The 21,190-nt window shown below is 48.6% G+C and overlaps 2 protein-coding genes across 10 annotated transcripts; one reads left to right on the top strand and one right to left on the bottom strand.

Annotated features, from left to right (window-relative positions):
- Nucleotides 1-113: 113 nt before the first annotated feature.
- Nucleotides 114-16,557, bottom strand: LOC136456379 (beclin-1-like protein). Of its 9 annotated transcripts, none has more exons than XM_066456225.1 (10): nucleotides 16,262-16,557; nucleotides 11,139-11,474; nucleotides 10,824-10,994; nucleotides 10,418-10,542; nucleotides 9,923-9,971; nucleotides 9,405-9,557; nucleotides 9,184-9,269; nucleotides 8,454-8,525; nucleotides 1,003-1,152; nucleotides 114-561 (listed from the first exon to the last, which is right to left on the bottom strand). In XM_066456225.1, the coding sequence occupies exons 2-10, from the start codon at nucleotides 11,448-11,450 to the stop codon at nucleotides 492-494; spliced, it is 1,188 nt and encodes a 395-aa protein (XP_066312322.1). In that variant the 5' UTR covers nucleotides 11,451-11,474; nucleotides 16,262-16,557; the 3' UTR covers nucleotides 114-491. The 9 variants fall into 9 exon arrangements, 5 of the variants coding, with proteins under 5 accessions (XP_066312322.1, XP_066312320.1, XP_066312321.1 ...); XM_066456223.1 differs by having other exon boundaries at nucleotides 11,139-11,497; XM_066456224.1 differs by lacking the exon at nucleotides 1,003-1,152 and having other exon boundaries at nucleotides 11,139-11,497.
- Nucleotides 16,558-16,700: 143 nt separating this feature from the next.
- LOC136456378 (uncharacterized) lies at nucleotides 16,701-20,165 on the top strand. Its single transcript, XM_066456221.1, has 3 exons — nucleotides 16,701-17,419; nucleotides 18,465-19,047; nucleotides 19,737-20,165. Exons 1-3 carry the CDS (start codon nucleotides 16,788-16,790, stop codon nucleotides 19,896-19,898), a joined length of 1,377 nt encoding a protein of 458 aa, XP_066312318.1. The 5' UTR covers nucleotides 16,701-16,787; the 3' UTR covers nucleotides 19,899-20,165.
- The last annotated feature ends 1,025 nt before the right edge of the window (nucleotides 20,166-21,190 follow it).

The raw sequence follows: 21,190 nt of genomic DNA on the forward strand, positions 1-21,190 counted from the left end.
TAAGTTCGAAAAAGTGTTAAAATAAAAAAAAGTTCCTATTGGCCCAGGGGGCTAAAATCAGCTCCTTCTCCCCGCCCCAAAGTATCTGTTATTTTCACTTTTCGAGAAACAACTTTGACAAAATATATATTAAAAAATATTAATATTTATGATACATAATTGATATCATTAGAATGATCTTTGAATCTAGTTTTTTAATAAATTTCTTTGAAGATACAAATATTGCACGTATTTTCTATAAATCGAGTCAAACTTTTGGCACAGAAACCAAAAGCGACCGAATAATTTGAGAGGAAGGGAGTAGTTGTTAGTAACTTGGCCTGTACTGAAACTATTATCTCGGGTTCCAGCTATCTCTTCGAGTTTGCGCCTGTAGTGATCCCGGGGTAGTGCGAAACTTCCATTGTCGTTGATCGAGCAGAGAACCCATTTCAAAACGCAAAGCATGTTCTTGAGCGCCTTGGTCGAGTTCTCCTTCGTGTGAAAATCACCTAGGACGAGATTTCAAAAAAAAAATCACCTAGGACGACCCTGTAGCCCCCTATTTTGTCACCATCAATCCTGTGAAGCAAAGAAAATTAACTATACAGTTTGGGCAACGTTGTGGACATAAGACATTTTCCAACCTTTTGTCCGTTGTCAGCTTGTTACAAAACAACAGATTTGTACGAATGAACAAAGTAAAGAAAAAGGAGATCACAAAGCATAAAAAAAGCATAGAACACATCTAAATAAATTCAACCCCTGAACCCCAGGTGAGGGCATCTTCAGTGATTAAAATATTTCTTTAAGTGAAGTTGCAAAGTGAAGATATGCCATAATAAGCAACAAATTGAAGAAATCTGATGCTTGAGTGACATGATTTTTTTTTACGAAGCTGGAGGGGTTTACACCCCTACAGAAATTTATTAAAAGTTAAAGCCAAAAGGCAGTTACAAGGAGAGTGACATGATTTGTAAGCAAACATAACACGAGAGCCCTAGCTTAGCAAGAAAATCTTACTTATAAGGGACCTTCAATGACTTATCAGGTGGAACAATGTTCTCTTTATCCAAACTTACAGCGAACTCAACAAACTCCTGCAGACACCTCAGAAACCATGTCATGGCAACATCATATCGGGTGCTGAACAACACATTCGCTGGACCAAACCTGAATATCAACCATTCACTTACTCACATGCAAAGCATGATAAGTTGCATTGCCAATCAAGGTGAACAGTAAATGCAGAAAAATACCAAAGCAATTGGTTATTTTAGGTTCCATTTTGGTATATACCCCATATTATAAAAAAAATATTATGGTTACTTTCATATGTTAACAGCATCCGTGTTATGGTGGGCAACGTGTACGCGAGAAAGAAGCAGGGCAGTGGCTGAGAAGTGGACCGGACCAAGGCGCCAAGTCGGGCTAGAGCGCGGTCACCATCCTCATGGCACGCCAGGAGCGTCGGTTGCTAGATCCAAGCCATTTGGTTGTTATCTCTTTGCATTAGCTGAAAGTTGTTAGGATTGGAGTATAAGTATGGAACACTTATGTTTAATGAAGGTTAGTGTCGCGGGGTCGGAACCACGGCAAGCATTGTTGTTCGAATCGGTGTCAGAGTGCGTGTCTCCAGTAACTCGGATGGACTCAAGAACACAAGAATCACAGAGAGGACGCAATGGTTTATCCTGGTTCGGGCCGATCGATGTCCTACGTCTAGCAACTGATGATCCTTACACTCAAGAGCACCCAAAATCGGGGGTTACAACAGAGTGTACAGGAGGAAGAGAGAGATTTGATATGGGTTAGCTCGGTGCTAATCCTGAGGTTGCCTCGCCGCCGGTGGAGTCTTTCCATCGTCGGAGAGGAGAAAGACGACGGGTGCGGTGGACGAGCTCTCGGTGCCCCTCTCTGGGTTGCTTTGCTCTCGGTGTTGTTTGGGATCGTCCTCCCCTTCTAGGATCCGATCTTATCCCTTATATATCGAGATAGGTCGGGTACATGACGGTTTGGGGGGTTGAGCCTATGGTTTACATGCGCCGGAGTCCAGGAGGGTCTTGCAGCGGCGCTCTGTGGACCGTGGCGATGTCGTGGAGCCGAAGAAGCCTTGGGCGTCGTCCGGCTGGCCTGTTCTAACACACTGAGTGCCAGGCTGTGTCGGCTTAGACCAGCCTCCCCCAGGCGTATCTTCTGGAATCTTCTTGGAGGCGAGGGAGGTCGGCTAGAGGGGCTGGCGCGCGGGCCCGGAAGCCCCTGAGCCCCCAGAGGCCGAGGGGAGCTTGTCTTCTTGTGTCACGCACCGTGCGTGACCCTGTCGGGGGAGCGGCTAGCAAGGCCGCGCCCAAAGTGCTGCGTTGGGGAGCCCCCGAGCCTTGATGGCTCGGGTTGTGTCTTTTAGTGCCCGGGCTTTGGCTGGCATCGTAGGCCGGGCAGGAGCGAGGGTCAGGCTCAAGTTTCCCGTCGATCGGGAGCCTGAGGCCCAGGCGAGCCCACGAGCCCTGAGCAGAGGCGTTGGCGTGATCGGGCTCGGGCAGGTTCCTTGGTCCGAGGGTGCGTGTGAGCTTACCCGATGGGTATAGCCCGCGAGCCCCCGTGCGGTCCTAGAGGGATCGACCGGGACGTCTCTTCGATCGGGAACCATAGATCCCGAGGCTTAACATACCCATATGTTAGGATCTCGTCAGTTAGCCAGAGATTAAGTTAATCTCTCTCGCTCTTTGGCGTTTCCATTCTCTCGCTCTCGCGTTCCAGTCCTAAACACCGGCATCGAGCACGGCGTCGCCGGGCGTTCAAGCCATGACCGTCCACCTCCCATTCCTATCCCTTGCGCAATAGGACTAGCTCTAACAATCTGGCATCAATGTCAGGTGCCGGAGCTTCCGCCGCGGCCGCCATTTCCACCACCACCTCCATCGTGCCCCTGGTGCTCCCATCCGCTCCCGCGCTCACCACCGCCACCATCGGCACCACCGCGCCGATCACCATCTCACAGCCCCCATTCACCGCGGTCCCAACCGACGCACTCAACGCGCTCACTGCGGCCATCTACGGTCTGCAGCGCCAGGTGGGGGACCTCACCAAGCGCGTGGCCACCGTCGAGAGCCGGCCAGCTGCCTCCGCGTCGCCACTTCTGTCGCTCGGGCTACCGGGCTATGGCGGCATTCCGCCGCTCCCGGCTTTGGCTCCGGTCATCTTGGAGCTACTCACCTCCCAGCCTGTGAGCACACACTCGGCGCCGTCCTCCATGGTCGTCACCACCCAGGCCGTGCCCATCACTCACATCAATTTTCCACACTCGCCGTCGCCTGTGCCATCCTTCTCCTCCATCGCTCAGCCCCCCATCCACCGCCATCCGCCCCAATGCACATGCCGCCACCGCTTTCCCACTTGCCACCAGAACTCACGGCCGCCGCCGCCGTGCCGCGCTACCACAAGATCTCTTTTCCCACCTACAACGGCAAAGATGATCCCCTAGGCTGGATCAACCGATGCAACCAGTTCTTCTGGGCCCAACATACCCCCGAGGCAGAGAAAGTCTAGCTCGCCTCCTTCCACCTCACTAGCGATGCCCAGCATTGGTACTATGTCCTTGAATGAGACACCGGCGATCCGGAGTGGGAGGAGTTCAAGCGCTTGTGCCACCAGCGCTTCGGGCCACCCTTCGCATGAACCACTTAGTGGACCTGGCCCGGCTGCCATTTTTGGCCACCGTCGAGGCGTACCAGCAGGCGTTCCAAGCGCGTATGGCGCACACTGGCGCGTGGTCTGCCAGAACACATCCGGATCGACGTCGAGCTCCACGATCCACAGGACCTCCAGCGCGCCATGGCCTTGGCGCGTGCCTATGAGCACCGCAACCCGCGCGCCGCTGCTCGCCCTGTCGGCGCCCTAGGCCAGACTACCTCGTCGCAACCCCGGGTGCGCAGCCGCAGTCGTCTTCGACGCCTCCGTAGCGTCCTTTCAAGTGCCTCACCCCGGCCGAGATGGTCGATCGTCGCAAGCTCGGCCTCTACTACAACTGCGACGAGCCGTACGTCTGTGGCCACAAATATCCTCACCTCTTCTACTTCGAGGTCATGGACTATGTCGTCGAGGAGCTCGAGGACGACGCCCCCGCCGAGCCCGCGACCACCGACGCCGCCGAGCCCACGACCTTCGATCCCGAGACGCTGATGATCTCCCTCCATGCTATTGTGGGGATCCACACGGAGGACACCATGCAAGTGCACATTGCCATCGGCAACGAGCAGATCACTGCTCTCATTGATTCCGGGTCGACGCATAACTTCGTTCATGTCGACGTCGCCTGCCACATCGACCTTCAGTTCCAGCCTTGCCTGGGGGCGGTCATCATCGTCGCCAATGGTGAACGTGTGGCTTGCCGCGGCCTTGCAAGTGACATCGACATCCGCATTGGGGCGAAGCGTTCACAGTGGACTGCTACTCCATTCCCCTTGACAACAACAACATGGTGCTCGGCGTCACATTCCTCCGCACTCTTGGTCCCATTCTATGGGATTTCGACGACTTGTGCATGGCGTTTTGGCATCATGGCCGCCAGATCCTTTGGAAGGGTCTAGGCTCGACGCGCACGGGCATCCCATCGACAGGCCGCCTCCACGCCACACGTGCCACCGGGCCGGCCATGCTTGATCGCTTGCTGCAGTCCTTCGATGATGTTTTCGCCGAGCCAATGGGCCTGTCGCCGACGCACGAGTGCGACCACCGGATCCATCTCCTCCCGGACACGGCTCCAGTGGCGGTCAGGCCATATTGGTACGCGTAATTACAAAAAGACAAACTCGAAGCTTAGTGCATCGCCATGCTCGCGCAAGGGATCATCCACCCAAACACATCGGCCTTTTCAGCTCCGGTTCTGCTCGTCAAGAAGCAGGACAATTCCTGGCGGTTCTACGGTGATTACAGGGCCTTGAACGAGCGCACCGTGAAGGACAAATTCCCCATTCCTATGGTTGAGGAGCTCCTGGATGAGTTACACGACGTTCGCTTCTTCACAAAGTTGGATCTGCGCTTGGGCTATCACCAAGTGCGCGTCCACTCGGCCGACATCGAGAAGACAGCCTTCAGAACGCACCATGGCCACTTTGAGTTCTTGGTCATGCCATTCAGGCTGACCAACGCGCCGGCAACGTTCCAGAGCTTGATGAATGCCGTCCTACAGCCGTTCCTCCGTAAGTTCATGTTGGTGTTTTTGACGATATCCTAATAGGGATGAAAACGGTACGGATATTTTCCGATCGTATTCGAAACCGAATTCGTTTAGAGGGGTTGAGATCTGTCCGTATCCGAGTCCGGATATCCAACATCCGATACTGTATCCATATCCGAATACTCAAATCATATATTTATGATGTCGATATCCAATCGTATCTTATCCGACATAATTAGCACTATCCGTATTCGAATCCAAATCCGGACAGAAATATGAAAACAAATGTAATATCGGTGATATCCGTCCGTATCCGATCTGTTTTCATCCTTATATCCTAATCTATAGCCCGTCCTGGTCACAACATCTCCAACACCTCAACGCCGTCTTATCGGCCCTCCGACAACACCTCCACGTCAAGCGCAGCAAGTGTGCGTTCGTGACCTCCTCCGCGGCTTTATCTCGGCCATGTGATCAATGAGGCCAGGGTCGTGATGGACGGCGACAAGGTCGAAGCGGTGGCCACCTGGCCACAGCCGTGCTCAGCGCACGACCTTTGCGGCTTCCTCGGGCTGGCCGGGTACTACCGTCGGTTCATTCAAGACTTCGACGCCATTGCCGCTTCCCTGACGTGGCTCCTGAAGAAGGATGGCTTCGTCTGGTCCACAGAGGCATCTACGACCTTCGACGCCCTAAAGCAGGCCCTTTCCTCCGTGTCCGTTCTGCACCTACCCGACTTCGACAAGCCCTTCACCGTGGACTGTGATGCCTCCGGATCGGGGTTTGGGGCGGTGCTCCACCAAGGGGATGGCGCCATTGCCTTCTTCAGCAGCCCCTTTGCGCCGCGGCACCTGAAGCTCGCCGCTTATGAGCGGGAGCTAATTGGGCTGGTGCAAGCTGTTCGCCACTGGCGCCCTTACCTTCGGGGCCACCGGTTCGTCGTCCGAATGGATCACTACGCCCTCAAGTTCATGTTGGATCAACCACTCTCTACCGTTCCTCAGCACCAGTGGGTAAGCAAATTATTTGGCTTTGATTTCACCGTGGAGTACAGACCCCGCCTCAATACGGTCGCAGACGCGCTCTGCCGCCGCATGGAGGGCGACCTGCACCTCGGCGGTCTCTCAACGCCCGCCTTCACGCTCTTCGACGACCTTCGCCACGAACTGCATGACGATGCCACCCTCCGCGCCCTGCGGGACTCCATCATCGATGACCGTGGTGTGCCATGGCGCGTGGCGGACGGCCTCATCCTCCACGGCAACCACGTCTACATTCCGGCATCCTCCGCCGCGCTGCCGAAGGCATTGCAGCTTGCCCACACCATGGGCAATGAAGGGATCCAGAAGACCCTACAGCGTCTACGGGCGGATTTCTTCATCGACCACGATCGTCGTCTCGTGCGCGAGTTTGTTCGCTCGTGCACGACGTGCCAGCGGAACAAAACTGAAGCCCTCCATCCTACCGGCCTCCTCCAGCCCTTAGACGTGCCCTCGCAGGTATGGGCTGACATCTCCCTCGACTTCATCGAGGGCCTGCCGTGGGTGCATGGCAAGAGCGTGATCCTGACGGTGGTGGACCGTTTCTCTAAGTACTCTCATTTCATCGCGCTAAGCCACCCCTACACCGCCTCCTCCGTAGCCAAGGCCTTCTTCGAAGCCATCGTTCGCCTCCATGGCTTTCCCAGCTCCATCATGAGCGACCGTGATCCGGTGTCCACGGGCAATGTCTGGCGTGACTTGTTCAAGCTGGCGAGCGTGAAGTTGAAGATGAGCACCGCCTTCCACCCCTAAACCGATGGCCAATCCGAGGCGGTGAACAAGACGATTGTGATGTATCTGCACTGCATCACCGATGATCACCCGCGCGCATGGCTGGATTGGCTCCCATGGGCGGAGTATTGTTACAACACTGCCTACCACTCTGCGCTGTGTATGACGCCCTTTCAGGTGGTTTATGGCTGGTCACCGCCGGCGCTTCTTTCTTACACTGCAGGCTCAGCGTGCACGGACACCGTCGACACCCTCCTGCAAGACCACCGTGACGCGTTCATCGCCGAAGTTCGTGAACGTCTCCTCCAGGCTCAGGCCTACGCCAAGAAGCATTACAACAACCACCACCGCGCGCTGGAGTTTGCGGTCGGCGACTGGGTCTGGCTGTGCATTCTTCACCGACCTGCGTAGTCCCTACTTCCCGATCCTCGTTTCAAACTGAGCCCCTGGTTCGCCGGCCCGTTCCAGGTCGCGGAGCGCATCGATGAGGTGGCCTACCACCTGCATCTCCCAGAGCGCGCCCGCATCCATGACATCTTCCACGTCGGCGTTCTCATTGCCGTTCCGCGACACGCCGCCCCCAGCGCCGCCAGCACTGCCTCCTCTTCACAACGGGCGTGTCCTGCATCAGCCAGCTCGCGCTCAACTGCGCCGCGGGGTGTGGCACGTTCTCATCTAGTGGGAGCTGCTGCCCGAAGCCGAAGCCACTTGGGAGACACTTTAGGATTTCTAAGACCGCTTCCCCCTCCTTTTAGCTCGAGGACGAGCTATTCGTCGAGGGAGGGAGAGATGTTATGGTGGGCAACGTGTACGCGAGGAAGAAGAAGGGAAGTGGCTGAGAAGTGGACCGGGCCAAGGCGCCAAGTCGGGCCAGAGCACGGTCACCATCGTCCTGGCGCGCCAGGAGCGTCGGTTGCTACATCCGAGTGTTTATGAGTATGAGTCATTTGGTTGTTATCCCTTTACATTAGCTGAAAGTTGTTAGGATTGGAGTATAAGTATGGAACACTTTTGTTTAACGAAGGTTAGCCAGAGATTGAGTTAATCTCTCTCGCTCTTTGGCGTTTCCGTTCTCTCGCTCTCGCGTTCCAGCCCTAAACCCCAGTGCCGAGCACGGCGCCGCTAGTCCGCCGCCGGGCGTTCAAGTCCACCTCCCATTCCTATCCCCTGCGCAATAGGCCTAGCTCCAACAATCCGATACTAGTTTAACTTTGGCGACATGAAAATCCATTAAAAATAAACATGAAAGTTCTGAAAGTATTGTGTAATGATGTCATCTATCACCACACAATTTGAACTAAAAACTAAACTTGTCCAGGGAGAAAAAAGAACAAGAAATTTCATGTTTATTTTTGGGGAGGAAACGAGTCAAAATTTGATCAGACGACCAAATGAACAAGTTTTTTTTTCAGCATAGTGAGATTGATTTTTTTTCCATTTTATTATGAACCACTGAAAAGTGAGGATTGAGGAATACTGGCGTACAGATCATCTAGAAAGGGACAAACACAAAGCAGAAAGCTTACAGTTTATACGTTTTGTTATTGATGTCTATGATTCTTGGATAGCTTCCCACAGCATGAATCTTGATCCGGTATCTATGCAAACGCTGAGGAACTCAAAAGCACAGTTTTCTTTCTAGAACAACTATAGCGTGCTAAGTATCAAGGTTTAACATCCATATGTAATCAATGAAGTGAAACATTCAACTTAGCAATGTAAGTAGCAAAGAAGTTATTAAAAAAAACTTAGTGTGTGACACGTGCACTTGAGGGCTAACAAAGTGTGGCTAGAAAACCAAAAACATGGACAGATGTGGCAATCAACCAAACACTTAACTAGTAACTGTGGCATGAGAAAGGTATCGCAAGTTAGGCTGCAAACCAAACACAGCAATACTACTCAACTACCTTGGAGTCTTTGACACACATATGTTTACACTACTATCCTAGGCAGTAATACACCCCAAATAGTTGAGGAGACGGCTGGCGGATAGAGGTTCTTGGACCTATAGAGGTTCTTGGACCTAAGTATATCTGGATATGCACCCCTAACAATATAGAAGATGGCTAACGGACTTCTTCGAGCCAAAATGTATTTGGGTATAGATTTATAGAAAGCAACATATCAGAAAAGAACAAAACATCGAAACAGGTACCATAATAATAGGCCAATGGAGCCATAATTTGGATATACTTCTGACGAGAGTGATGAGTACATAAACTTATAGAAAACATCATTATGTGCCAAGGATACTGAAATTTCGGGGTAAAATACTGAGCCATGATATGCAACAGAAGTGCAACTTGACCCCAAGCAGCATTTATCTCATCCCACTCAACCTAAGAGTGACATAGATTTAAATAAAAAATAGCTGAACTCAGAAGTATGCCTCAAATAGAATGCAGGCGAAGCATTGAATGTAGTGAATCAATGTCTTATCTTTGATATTTGCAACTTGCAGTTAGGATACCAACCTCATGAGAGTGTCCAAGACGAAGGTTATTTATTGTTCCAAATACTCCATGGTGTGAAATATAGAATGCATCATTCAGAACATTTGTATGCTTTAACAATTCCAGATGGGCCTGAGAAACTTCTATTTTTGCCAAAATAGCATCTTGTTCTTCCTGCGTAGTGAACTGGCAATTTTTCAGGTAGTAAACTATCAGTAACAGAAGAAAATGTTGGGAAACAATTCAATCCTAGGGAAACCTGCACATAGATAAGGAATCATAATTTCTGCTGCTATCTACATTATTGGCTTTAGCCATCAATTTGTTGACACGGAAGAAATATATGATGACAAAAGCAACGTAGACTTGGTAAACTGTGAGCTTCTGAATTATAGCTGACATGAAACAGAGTACATGTCTAATTGTATGTACATTTCACTGAAGGAGTCAACACATTTTGAAGTACGACAACATTAAGACAGTGCATTGTTAATCTGATAAGTAGATATCCATATACATATGAACTATAATGAGTATACCTGATGAGATGTCCGCTGAAACCAAAAGCTGTTGAATTCTTGCCAGTATCTGCCAAGAATATGACACATAAGCTTTTCTTAACAATTTAGTATGTATACAATAGGAGTAAACCAAAAATTGCAGACTGTGTAAGCAACTGCATAGTTGTGGTGGTGATTCGCAGAACAATATTCCTGTGATAATAATTATCCAGTGGTGGTATTGGTGCCAACTTATATCGAATGTTTTACTTAGTTAATTAAATAGCAGAACCAAATTATTTAACATTTCAAGTAAAGAAGTGGGTGCAATATTGATCAACCTCTTGTTAACAGGAAAGAAACAAAGGAAGCAAGAAAAACAAAAAAAACACTGCAGGAAAAACTAACAGATGGAGCACCTACTGTTAGCATCAAGTAAATAAACATGATTCAAGACAATGCAACCTAGACAAACTTTAAAACTAATATCAAGAAGATGCCTGAAAGAAAATGGCAAGGAGAAAAAGTACTATCTGCTCTTTCAATTCCTTAAATTGTTTAGATTTTGTTTCAAGATCTTTCATCTCAGAAATAACTTCTGGATATTGCTTTTCAGCTTCTTCAATATCAGCTCTAAGTTTCTTTTCTTCTTCCTCAATCTGAAATTGCAGCACAAAATACAAATGGAATTCACAAAAGTGTTATAACTTACACATTCCAACAAAAATTCTGACAGCTTCTGCAATAAGGTTGGAACATTGACATATCTGACAGTTTTTGAAAGAAAGGACATATCTGACAGTAATATTCTGCCATGAGTTGATTGCTTATGTTTGGTTATTCATCAAGTATACCAATACCAATCAAACAATAATATCTGGATCCTGTATCTTCATTAGTTAGTTGTAATCAAATCATATATGCCAAGAGGCACGCTCACCTTTTGTTTCTCCTTCTGAAAATCCGTTTCACTGAGGATGCTGTAGGACTCCTGCTCCAAATGTTGAAGAGAAGCCTCATAAGCTTTAATATCAGAACTAATATCTTCAATCTCAAAATCCATCTTATCAGAAAGAATTCTCATACATTCCAGACAAAGCGGCTGCTTAACCTGCATATGACAATTAAGCCATCAAATCACTAACATAAAAAACAAATAGCACAAACACAAAAAGAAAAATATGAATGACAGAAGTACCAAATATATCCATGCTCACATAATGAATATTGACGCATCTTAAACAAGCAATAGTACCTGAGTTTGTGAGGTAGCAATCTCAAATGCTCTTTTTAATACGGTAACACTAGAGAGAAATCCAGAATTATTTCCTGGCATAGAGCTACTGGAGTTAACACTTGGTGGCAGCAACTGTCTACCAACTCCTTCAGAGGAAGATGTCTTGTATATGGAAGCAGCAGGAGGTGGAAGCATAATATATGAAGCCTCTATCGGCTTTGGTGGTTGATTAGGTTCAATATGTGGGGCTGCTGCACTTCGTGGACGTGGGGGGATTCCAAGACCTTGAGATCTATTGTTCTTTGATAATACTACATAAGAACTGTCCATCCTGCTTGCGCCCAAGGTACTACCCTGAACAGCAGATGCATGCATACCTGCACCCATTAATAACAGCACAAAAGGTAAGAGCCACCACTATCGCAAAATTGCAAAATAGAGAAGCTTGATGGGTATGGGTAGTGCTTGAAGGAAGAAAATGTAGATTTACCAATGGTTTTCAAGGTAATTCTGTGACACAAAATAATTTAAAAGAAGATATCTAGAGTAAAGGAAAATGACAAATGATAATCCTGGTCTTAGTATTAATGCACTGGAATAATTTAATCATTAAACCTGCTTGGCAACTAAAATAAATTCCAATGTTTAGCATCATCTAAACAAAATAAAGAAGAATTGTTAACCGTACGATCAAGGCAGCACGCAGCAGCCTTTTCCCCATTCAAGAAAAGAATTATAGCTATGTTCCTGAACGAGTCGCATGTCCGAGTATTTAGCTGTTTAGCTTACCCTCAGTGTGGACATGAAGGTTCTATTGTGTGAATACCTCTATTCAAAACTCTAAAAGGAAGAGAAGATTGCAAATGTTCTTTTAAGCCAAAATCTTTTCAATTCCTGCCATGAGCTCACTAGGTCTCCTTCGGAATGTAGGATTGAAAAAATGCAGGAATAGGAAAAACACAGGAATAGGATATGAATTCATAAGCAAAATTGAGGAAACAACATTAATTTTGTACGAATAGGTGTTTGGATAAACACCAAGAAAAACACAAGAAACAAGAGGTTTGAGTGGATGTTTTTTCCCATGGTTTTCATGTGAAATCAAACACAAAGGAAGGTTTCCTTCCAACTAAAGGACACAACAGTAACTCAATCCATAGAAATGAGGATCCTATATTTTTCCTTTGTTTTTCCTAGAATCCAAAGGGATTAAAATACCCCAATTGTACTTGAAATTGCTGCATTTCTTTTTCTAGAAAGTAGAAACATTACAGTTTAGTGCATTCCATTAGAAAAATGCACTTGAAGTTATAGGGCAATAAATCGTGCCCGAGTCTTCATGGTAATATGTATTCACCTTCTAAGAATTTAACCATGATTAAGAATTTTTTTCTCGAACGTGCCATTGGCACGGTATTCATTAAGCAGAAGGAGAGTTTTACAAATTATTAAAGCTGGGACGGTATTTTGTGGTTACCGAACCAAACACCGACAGAGCTCACACAGTTGTGATTACAAAAGAAACTACGTAGCGGCCGCGCAGAGGACCAAGCAAAGGGACAAACAAACACAGCAGGCCCTGAACCCAGCGACTAAAAAGCGTCCTGCTCGAAGCCAGTGAGGTTGAGCTCCATGGCCACCGGATCAAAATCTGGAGCGAAGAGTGCCTGAAGGGCCTCCTGCTTGGAGGGCGACAACGGCTCAGCGAAGAAGGCCTTGATACTGTCCAAGGCCGTAGGCTCCGGACTTTGCGCCATGTCTGCGATCCCTAGCTTTTGCTTCAGCACATTTTGTGCCTGGACAGTCATGTTGGAGGCCTTGGCCTTAGCAGTAAGCCTCCCACTCCGACGCACCGACAACACCGTTGAAGGTGTCCTAGACCTCCTCAGCCTCGGCTTGATGATCAAAGGGGTCTCGAGCGGGACGCATAACCGCGCCTCCAATTGTGTCAACAGGGACACATCAGCTGATGGAGGTTGAGCGTTATGGCCTTCGTCGTCAGTCGAAGACCCGCGGCTGGGCCTCAACAGCTCAAGCTCCACAGCTTCCGAATCCGACACAGGCGTCCGCGGCCGCTTCCTACGCTGGGGGAGCAACGCGCGGCCAAGTCAGGCGATCCACAAAGCTGCGCCGGAAGGGGCGACCCTCCTGCTGGGACCCCCACACCCGAAGGCTTCTCCATGACGACCAACCCCTCGGAGCGCATGGGATCCCATCGCTCATGAGTCCAGAATAGGCAGTTGAAGCACCTCCCCCGAAAATCGGCAGGGAAGATCCGGGGTCTGACCCCCGAGCGGGCGCCTTGCTGAAGCCTGGCCTCACCGCCTCCCCGGCACAGCTGCTGGTTGCCCACGGGATGATTTGGAGAACGAGGCAGGATGCAACGCCACCCATCAGCATCAAGGGCGGATACCCTGCTCCGTGGGCCGAGCCGCAGTTGAACTGGGATTCGCTGAGCCTCGGAGGGCGAGGCCGCACCGCCCCTGCGTGGCGCGTCACAGTCACCCGTTGCGGCCGTGGCAGCCCTCCGCCAGCGGCGTTGGTGACGGCATCGACGCTGCCTGCGGCGCCACAGCTGCCATCGGTGGGGGGCTCGCCGAGGAGGGAGCAGCGCCCGAGCAAGTCAAACGCGCGGCCTGCAGTGACGGGGAAGGAGAGCGCTCGAGGTCGGAGTCGCCGGAGAGAGAGCCATCCTCCTAACGCAAGCGCTTGGACCTGCCGGCGGAGAGGTGGCCGGGGAAGAACGAGGCGGCGTCGGGGGGAGAGTGGGGCGACCAAGTGACGCCAATAGCCCGGAGCTGGTGGCCGTGGATGCCCCTAGCCTGGCCCCACCCTTTCGAGACGGCGGTGATGACAGCAAAGGATGCGCGGCGGCGGGCACGCCGGCAGCCACGAAACCCTCATCGGCAACTGCGGCAGTCGCAGGTCCACCCGCTCCAGGCGAAGACCGCTCGGCCGGCAGAAGCCGTTGGCCGCCCGCCAGAGGGGAGGCGCCACCACAACCGCAACCAAGACCGGAGGCAGAGGCGGAGTTGCCCATGCGGCAGGGTGGGGCAGCCGCCCCACCTACCGCCGGAGTAGCACCACTACTAGCCCCCATGTCTTCCTCCCTTCCGCCCAGGCAGCCAGCGGAGCGGTGCGAATGGCGTCTGTCGCGATGGCCGACGAGTGACTAGAGCTGTAGCCAGCCGCCCAGCCACAATGAAAACCGGCCCAATAAGCCCAGCCTAGCAACCGGCCCAAGTGGAAGTGTGTGTCCCCAACCCCAAATCCCTAATTCCCAATCGGCAATCGTCCCGGCTCGGCGGCTCCTCCATTCGCGCCGCTCTGCTCAGCGCTCGCTCACGCAGTCACGCCGCGCCACTCGGCGCTCGGCCGCTCGCTGCAGCCGCCCGACACCCGCCCGCCCCAGCCCCGAGCCCCGAGGTGCGCCGTGCCGCCGCTCCTGGCCTCCCGCTCGGCACCGGGGAGGCTGCTCTGATGGAGGAGGAGCTCCAGGAGGATTTGGCCGACGAGCAGACGACAGGCGCAGGCCACGGGCATGGCCGTGGCCAGGGAGAAGCTGAAGGAGAGCGAGAGGGAGGAGCTGGCCGAGGTCGAGGCCGAGGAGCAGGCGCCCCCAACACCAACAGTCATGCATCTTCTGCAATTGGAAAGAAAAAACTTGTGACAAGAGGTACAATTGTGAATTTGAGATTTAGGCTTTTAGCAATTTATTTGAGATGTGATAATTGAGATTTTGCTTGTTGTAAATGTGTAGATTTGAAGTCTTTTTTTTCAAGTATGAGTGTTGGTTCTGGATCCCGCCCAAGTACCCATGAAAGTCAAATTGGTGTGGCTGTGGAATCTGAAGAAATACATCAAGAACTAGTTGTAGTTTCTCAAGTTGAATCAACTGTTGTTAGGCCAGAACAAGCACAAGCCCAAACAGAGCAAGCACAAACACAGGATGAACAAGAAAGTGCAGGTACTGATCTCATTAGGGAATTTGATGCAAATCTTCATGTTATTGCTGATCCTGGATGTCGAATAGCAATTGATAGATTTCACCCCGACATTAGAGATGAGGTTAAGAGGGCTTAGGGGACAAGGATATGATGGAGCCTCAAATATGAGAGGAGAATTCAATGGGCTACAAAAGCAAATTCGTGATGATTTTGGAAGGCTTGTCATGATTTTGGAAGTTTGGCCATACAGATGGTTAAAAGTGAAAGAGACATCACTTTTCCATTGGTCTATCGCCTCATCAAGCTAGCATTGCTTCTACCTGTTGCAACTGCCACTGTTGAAAGAGCCTTCTCGGCTATGAATATAATAAAGACAGATTTGCGCAATAGGATGTCCGATGAATGGCTTAATGACTTGATACTCTGTTACATTGAGAAGGAGATTTTTAGAGGCCTTGATGGAGATGAAATTTGGAAGACATTTCAAGCCATCAAAAATCGGGTTATTGACTTGCCTAGGCCACTAAGAAGACCTAGACACGATTAGTTCTTTAGTAGTAGGCTAGTGGTGTAGTGGTATATCTCCCCATAACTTTATTATTGCATTATAATTCATATATTACACACTAAGTCACTAACTGATTTTCTCTTCAAATTTACAGGTTTCTTAGCTCTTGGAACGTTGGATTTTGGTCTTTAATTTGGACACTTATTCTTGTTCGGTTGGTCTTTGTTGAATTAACGGACTACTATCTTCAAATTAGAGGTACCATCATCAATCGCTATTTAAATTTGCAATAAATTAGCTGTCGATGTGCGTCCTTGTATTGTCATTACAAAGTTGTGTCTGCGATGCGCCCCACCTAAATTTTTTTTGTTCGAGCTCCGCCGCTGACCGGAGGCAGGAGACCCATCAGTCGATAGATCAGCACGAGGAGGGAACGCTCCGAAGCTAAAGGATGGATTTGAGCGGGATTGAGGGAAGATTGTGGTGGATTTAGAGGATTTTGTGGAGGGGGCGGGCGAGCACCCGAGGGGAGCGGGTGGGGCTCCAACGGCTCCATCTAGGGGCTTGCCGATTTTGTTCCTACCATGATTAAGAATTTAACCATGATGAAATCAGTTGAGGACGACGAGTTGGTAAAGGTAACAGAATAGGGCTAGTGTAATCTAATCGGGCCGGAGAATGGGTACCGGAGTCGGCTCCGACGACAAGAAGCGCGCCGTGGCACTCCTGACACCTGGTTCGGAGCGGAGACGGGTCCACCGCGCCGCCCTTGCCACCGGTCGGACGCTTCATCTCGCCGGGTAGACGCTCTTGACTAGCAAGAATCCTCGCTGAACCGTAACATAGTCGCGTTTCGCGGACTCCGAAGCTGCTTTGTATCAGCTATTCTCGCCACGAGTGGAGTCGACTCGGAGGAAGAAGGTGACGGGCGGGGGAGGACGACCAGGACTCCATCAGGAGGAACCCGAGGAAGACGCGGACGGAACCGGACGGATACGCACGGCGCCGCAAATGGCATCATTCCATGACATGTGGGACCCAGATCTGAATGAGTGTCCAGGCCCACGTGCCGGTGGGTTCGAGGACGGTACCGTCCTCGTGCCTTCTCCGTTATAAGGACGTCTCTGGTAAGGTTTTCTCTCTCTCCGTCTCTCGCTTCGCCAACGCCGGCGAGAGCTAGGGTTTTGTGCGCCACCGCCACTTCCGCCCGACATGGCCGAGACCCCCACGTATCAGATCCTGGTGCGTCTCCTCGACGGGCGCACTAGATGTCTCAGCTTCTCCACGCCCACCGTTTCCGGCGCCGTGCTCCTCGACGCCGTCGCGTCGATCTCTCGCGTCCCCGCCGCCGCCCTCCGCCTCGTCACCGGCCGCATCGACGTCTCGCCGTACAACGTCCTCACCTCAGCGGCTGATGGCCAGTTCCCCTCCGCGTCCGCGCTCCTCCGCCTTCGAGGAGGCAAGGGCGGGTTCGGCTCCCTCCTCCGAGGGGCCGCTTCCAAGGCGGGGCAGAAGAAGACCAGCAACTTTGATGCCTGCCGCGACATCAACGGCCGCCGCCTCCGCCACGTCAACGCCGAGCGCCGCCTTGAGGAATGGAAGGCCGAGGCCGCCGACCGCCAGCTAGAAAAGCTCGCCGAGAACTTCATCAAGAAGAAGGCCAAGGAGGCGGGCCGCGGCGGCGGACCCTCAGCTGCTGAGGTGGACAAGTACCTGGAGAAGTACCGCAAGGATGCTGAGATCTGCGTCAACGCGGTTGAGGAGTCCGTGCGTGCATCTCTTCGAAAGAGGAAGACCGCGCCTAAGCCGCCCTCTGGCGCAGACGCTAAGAAGCTTAAGAATTGGTGAGTACCGTCCGATCTTTTAACATGTTGGTTCAATTACAGATCATGGAAATCAATTAGTTCCTATGAAACTTTCATATGCTCGTCAATTCCTAGAATCACTTAAAGTCTATCTTAAGTTTGACTAACTTTATACTAGGAAAGAGTAATATCATCTATGCCACCAAATAAGTGCAGTATGGAAATATATTTCGTGGAGTATCTATCTATTGATACTAATTTGGTGTCATAGATATTGGTGCTCTTTTCTATAAATTTGGTTAAACTTAAAATAGTTTGACTTAGGACAACTCTAGAAGTTGATTTATTTTGGGATGAGGGAGTACTTAAGATGGGAAGTTTCATGTCCTTATTTTCAAGATGTGGCAGTCTTGGAAACTGGAGATGAAACATCCTCTGTTATTGCACAGTTTCATTTTAGTGTTTCGTAGGCTAGCTGCAGCATTTAATTATTCCATGTTGCGATCAAATGTGCCTTGTGAACTATATAGCCATTTAATATTGTTCTAAGTATTAACATATTATTAGGACATGGTCATATTGGCAAATAAATATGGTTTATCATATGTGGCCATCTCTTATATTTGAAGTTTCACATTGTCAAATAAACATTGTAAGCTAAGGAGAGAGCGCGAGGAGTAGCCGTAGCTGGCCACACTGGATCGGGTGAAATGAAACAAAGCTGCTCAGTGTGGGTTTCTTCCGCTTTCTAATGCATGGGAAACAGCGCTGACTTGTTTTATCTCCATGAAACTCTCATCCTCTCTCTTAACACTCACAAATTTTGGTGAGTAATGTGGGCATGTAAGAGGCATTTCATGTTTGATTTTCTCAAGTCAACATGTCAATTTTGATAGTTTTTCTGGTAAGCCGCAAATTTAAGTTACTTGTGGGATGATTGGGGTTGGGGTAAAAAAATGTTCTGTGCAAGTCTGTTTTTTTGTTTTTAGGTAGTTAACTAAATCAAATATATCCCTTCACAATGGCTTAATGTTTGCTATTCTAGTTTGTGTTGTGAGGTGTCTGAATTATTTCGATTATGCAGGTTGGGAAAGAACAAAGTAGAAGAAGATGAAAGTGATAGTGACAGTTATGTGGATGATGAGAGCGCAGATGCAAAATCTGTAGTAGTTGATGACGGGAATTGCTCAAATGGATCCAGCAAAAATGAGGAGAAGCTTGATATGGGTTCTGTATCTGGGTCACATTCAGAAGGAGAGTCCTCAGGGGAAAAGTCCCAGCACAGCAATTCAGAGGAAAATGTAAAATGTGTTCAGTCAACTGTGGAACTGACAACAAGATCAGGAGCTGAAGGTGGTGACTTTGAATCTGATGGTAGTGCGGAGCCTGAGGTAGGAATGGTGGATCATCCCATTAGTGCTGTTGCTGCTGCTTCAGAAGAAGTGAAAGCAGATGAGGATAACACTACTTCAGCTACTTCATACCAAAACAATACAGAGGTGCCACAAGTTGAAGAAGCACCGAAAGCAGACAAGGATAACACTGCTTCAGCTACTTCAAACAAAAACAATCCAGTGGTGCCACAAGTAGAAGAATATGCTGATGCCAGCAAATCTTATTCAGAGCCATTGGACCTTGCAAAGTACAATTCAGCTGCAGAATTGGAGGTATGTTTTTTTTTTCATGCCAGGTTCTTGTTTGTTATTGTGGTTACATGGTAGTCAGCTCTAGAAATGGATTTTCCTGAGTAATGACTGTCAGAAATTAGAAGTATACATATACTTTCGAGGATATTAGCTTAGCTCTCCAATAGTTCAATACTCTGATAAACACTTGGTTATCTCTTTCTGCCAATTCTGTTCCATTTTGATATTCATTTGAAGTGGCATATGGGATTGGCTTGGAAATTAATGGGTAATCAGCTTATGAGAGGTCCATACATGCTAAGTGTAATGTGCAACAATGATAATGCGCATTCAAACACACTATCAGCACACTGTCGGTCCCCATGCTTCATTCTGTTTTCTTTATACACACTTGTAAAACTGTTTGATTCGTATTTTGGTAATATGTCCGTATCCTACTTGGCTGTTTGAGCACAGTTCACTGGATTTCTGTTTCCTTTCTTCCTTTTTCCATATGAACTCTATCCACAGAAGGGTCTGGTTTTTTTATTGATTTTTTCTTCCTTTTATTATATAATTAAGACAAATAAGGGTCTGGGTATTTGTTTGATCATTGTTTTCCTTCTCTGTTTGAACTTAAGTATATATCAAAAACTTTGCTTTCTGATGTTCTGATCTCAATGTTTGTTTCTCACATTGCTAACCTCTTCGGTTCTGTTGTTGCCTTATAGGTGCTTGGTCTGGAGAAGCTAAAAATAGAGCTGCAATCTCGTGGATTAAAATGTGGTGGAACTTTACAGGAGCGAGCTGCCCGACTCTTCCTTCTGAAGACAACTCCATTGGATAAGTTACCAAAGAAGCTGCTCGCAAAGGCCACTACTGGGGAGAAGTGAGAAGCTGTAGCAACATATAAACAAGTACTAAAGGTGCAATGCTTCAGTTTTTCTTTGGCAATGTATGGAAATCTGTTGTGGTGTAATCATGTGTTATAAGCCCTTGGTTTGGCATTGACAATGAGATGTCTGTATGTACGTATATGTTAACCGTTACTTGGAAGGCCTAAGTTTGGACTAGGATTTGTGATGCCTTAAACTTTTACCAAAAAAAAGGGGTGCGGGAAATTGAATGAAGTTCGCCATTCCGTTGCCTGGTATAAACAATTGCACCTGTTGAGCCCCTAGGATTGGTTAGCAATTCAGATTGTCCATGATTTAGGTACGATTTCAGAACAGCCTTGAAGATTGTATAACAGTTCTGTTCTGAAGAGGCATATGCTTGAGCGCGCTGCACACTAAAGCTCTTGTATGGTTGTCTCATAGAACAGGGCTTAGAAATTAGCAGTGGAGCCACTACAGGTTAACTGAACTACATCTTAAAAATGAAAGAAAAAGATTCACTCGGATTAGCGGTGTAAAATGAAAGAAAAAGATTCACTCGGATTAGCGGTGTTTGGACCACTTTGGATTATTATAATATGGATTATAAATTATGATCACAGTAATCTAGATTGTGGATTATAATAATCTAATTTGTTTGGAACCTTGGATTTTAGGTGTAGGATTATTGTTTGTACTATAATCTCCTATTAGTAAGCTGGAGGTGGATTATAGGATTACTACAAGCCACTGGTTGGATTTTTATAATCTATATCTCATAATTAAAATGTTTATATTAGTTAGAGATTGTTTTTAGTAGTTATCATAATCCAAGGTGATCCAAACATATCCGAGCATGGACGTTCTACCCGTTTCCCTCTATTTTCTCTAACTTGTTTGAAAAAGGGTCTTACATTGGATATAAGGCTCACGTTGTCCTCTTAATTTAGTTTTCTGTCATCCTAATCCGCTTGAGGTAAATGTCGCTCATTCTTTTCAAAGAAACTTTTGTTGTTTGTATCACTAATCAGTGAGCTTAGCTTAAAGTTCCTTTTGGTTGGGTGGTTGGATAATGCAAACTAGGCTATAAGCTGGATCAGCTAGAGCCAAATAGGGCCTCAGACCCTTTCACCAAACAATCTCCACGTGTTCCATGAAAAGAAAACAACTTGTTCGGCTGGTGCTGATACGATCGGGCTGGTGCTGATACGATCGTATACGATCGTGGATTATTACTGCTGGCTGGTTTGGTATGACAGAAAAATACTGTTCTGGCCGAAAATTTACGATCGTTTACGACCAAACGAACA

This window comes from Miscanthus floridulus, chromosome 6, assembly GCF_019320115.1.
Source record: "Miscanthus floridulus cultivar M001 chromosome 6, ASM1932011v1, whole genome shotgun sequence".
Classification (NCBI taxonomy): domain Eukaryota; kingdom Viridiplantae; phylum Streptophyta; class Magnoliopsida; order Poales; family Poaceae; genus Miscanthus; species Miscanthus floridulus.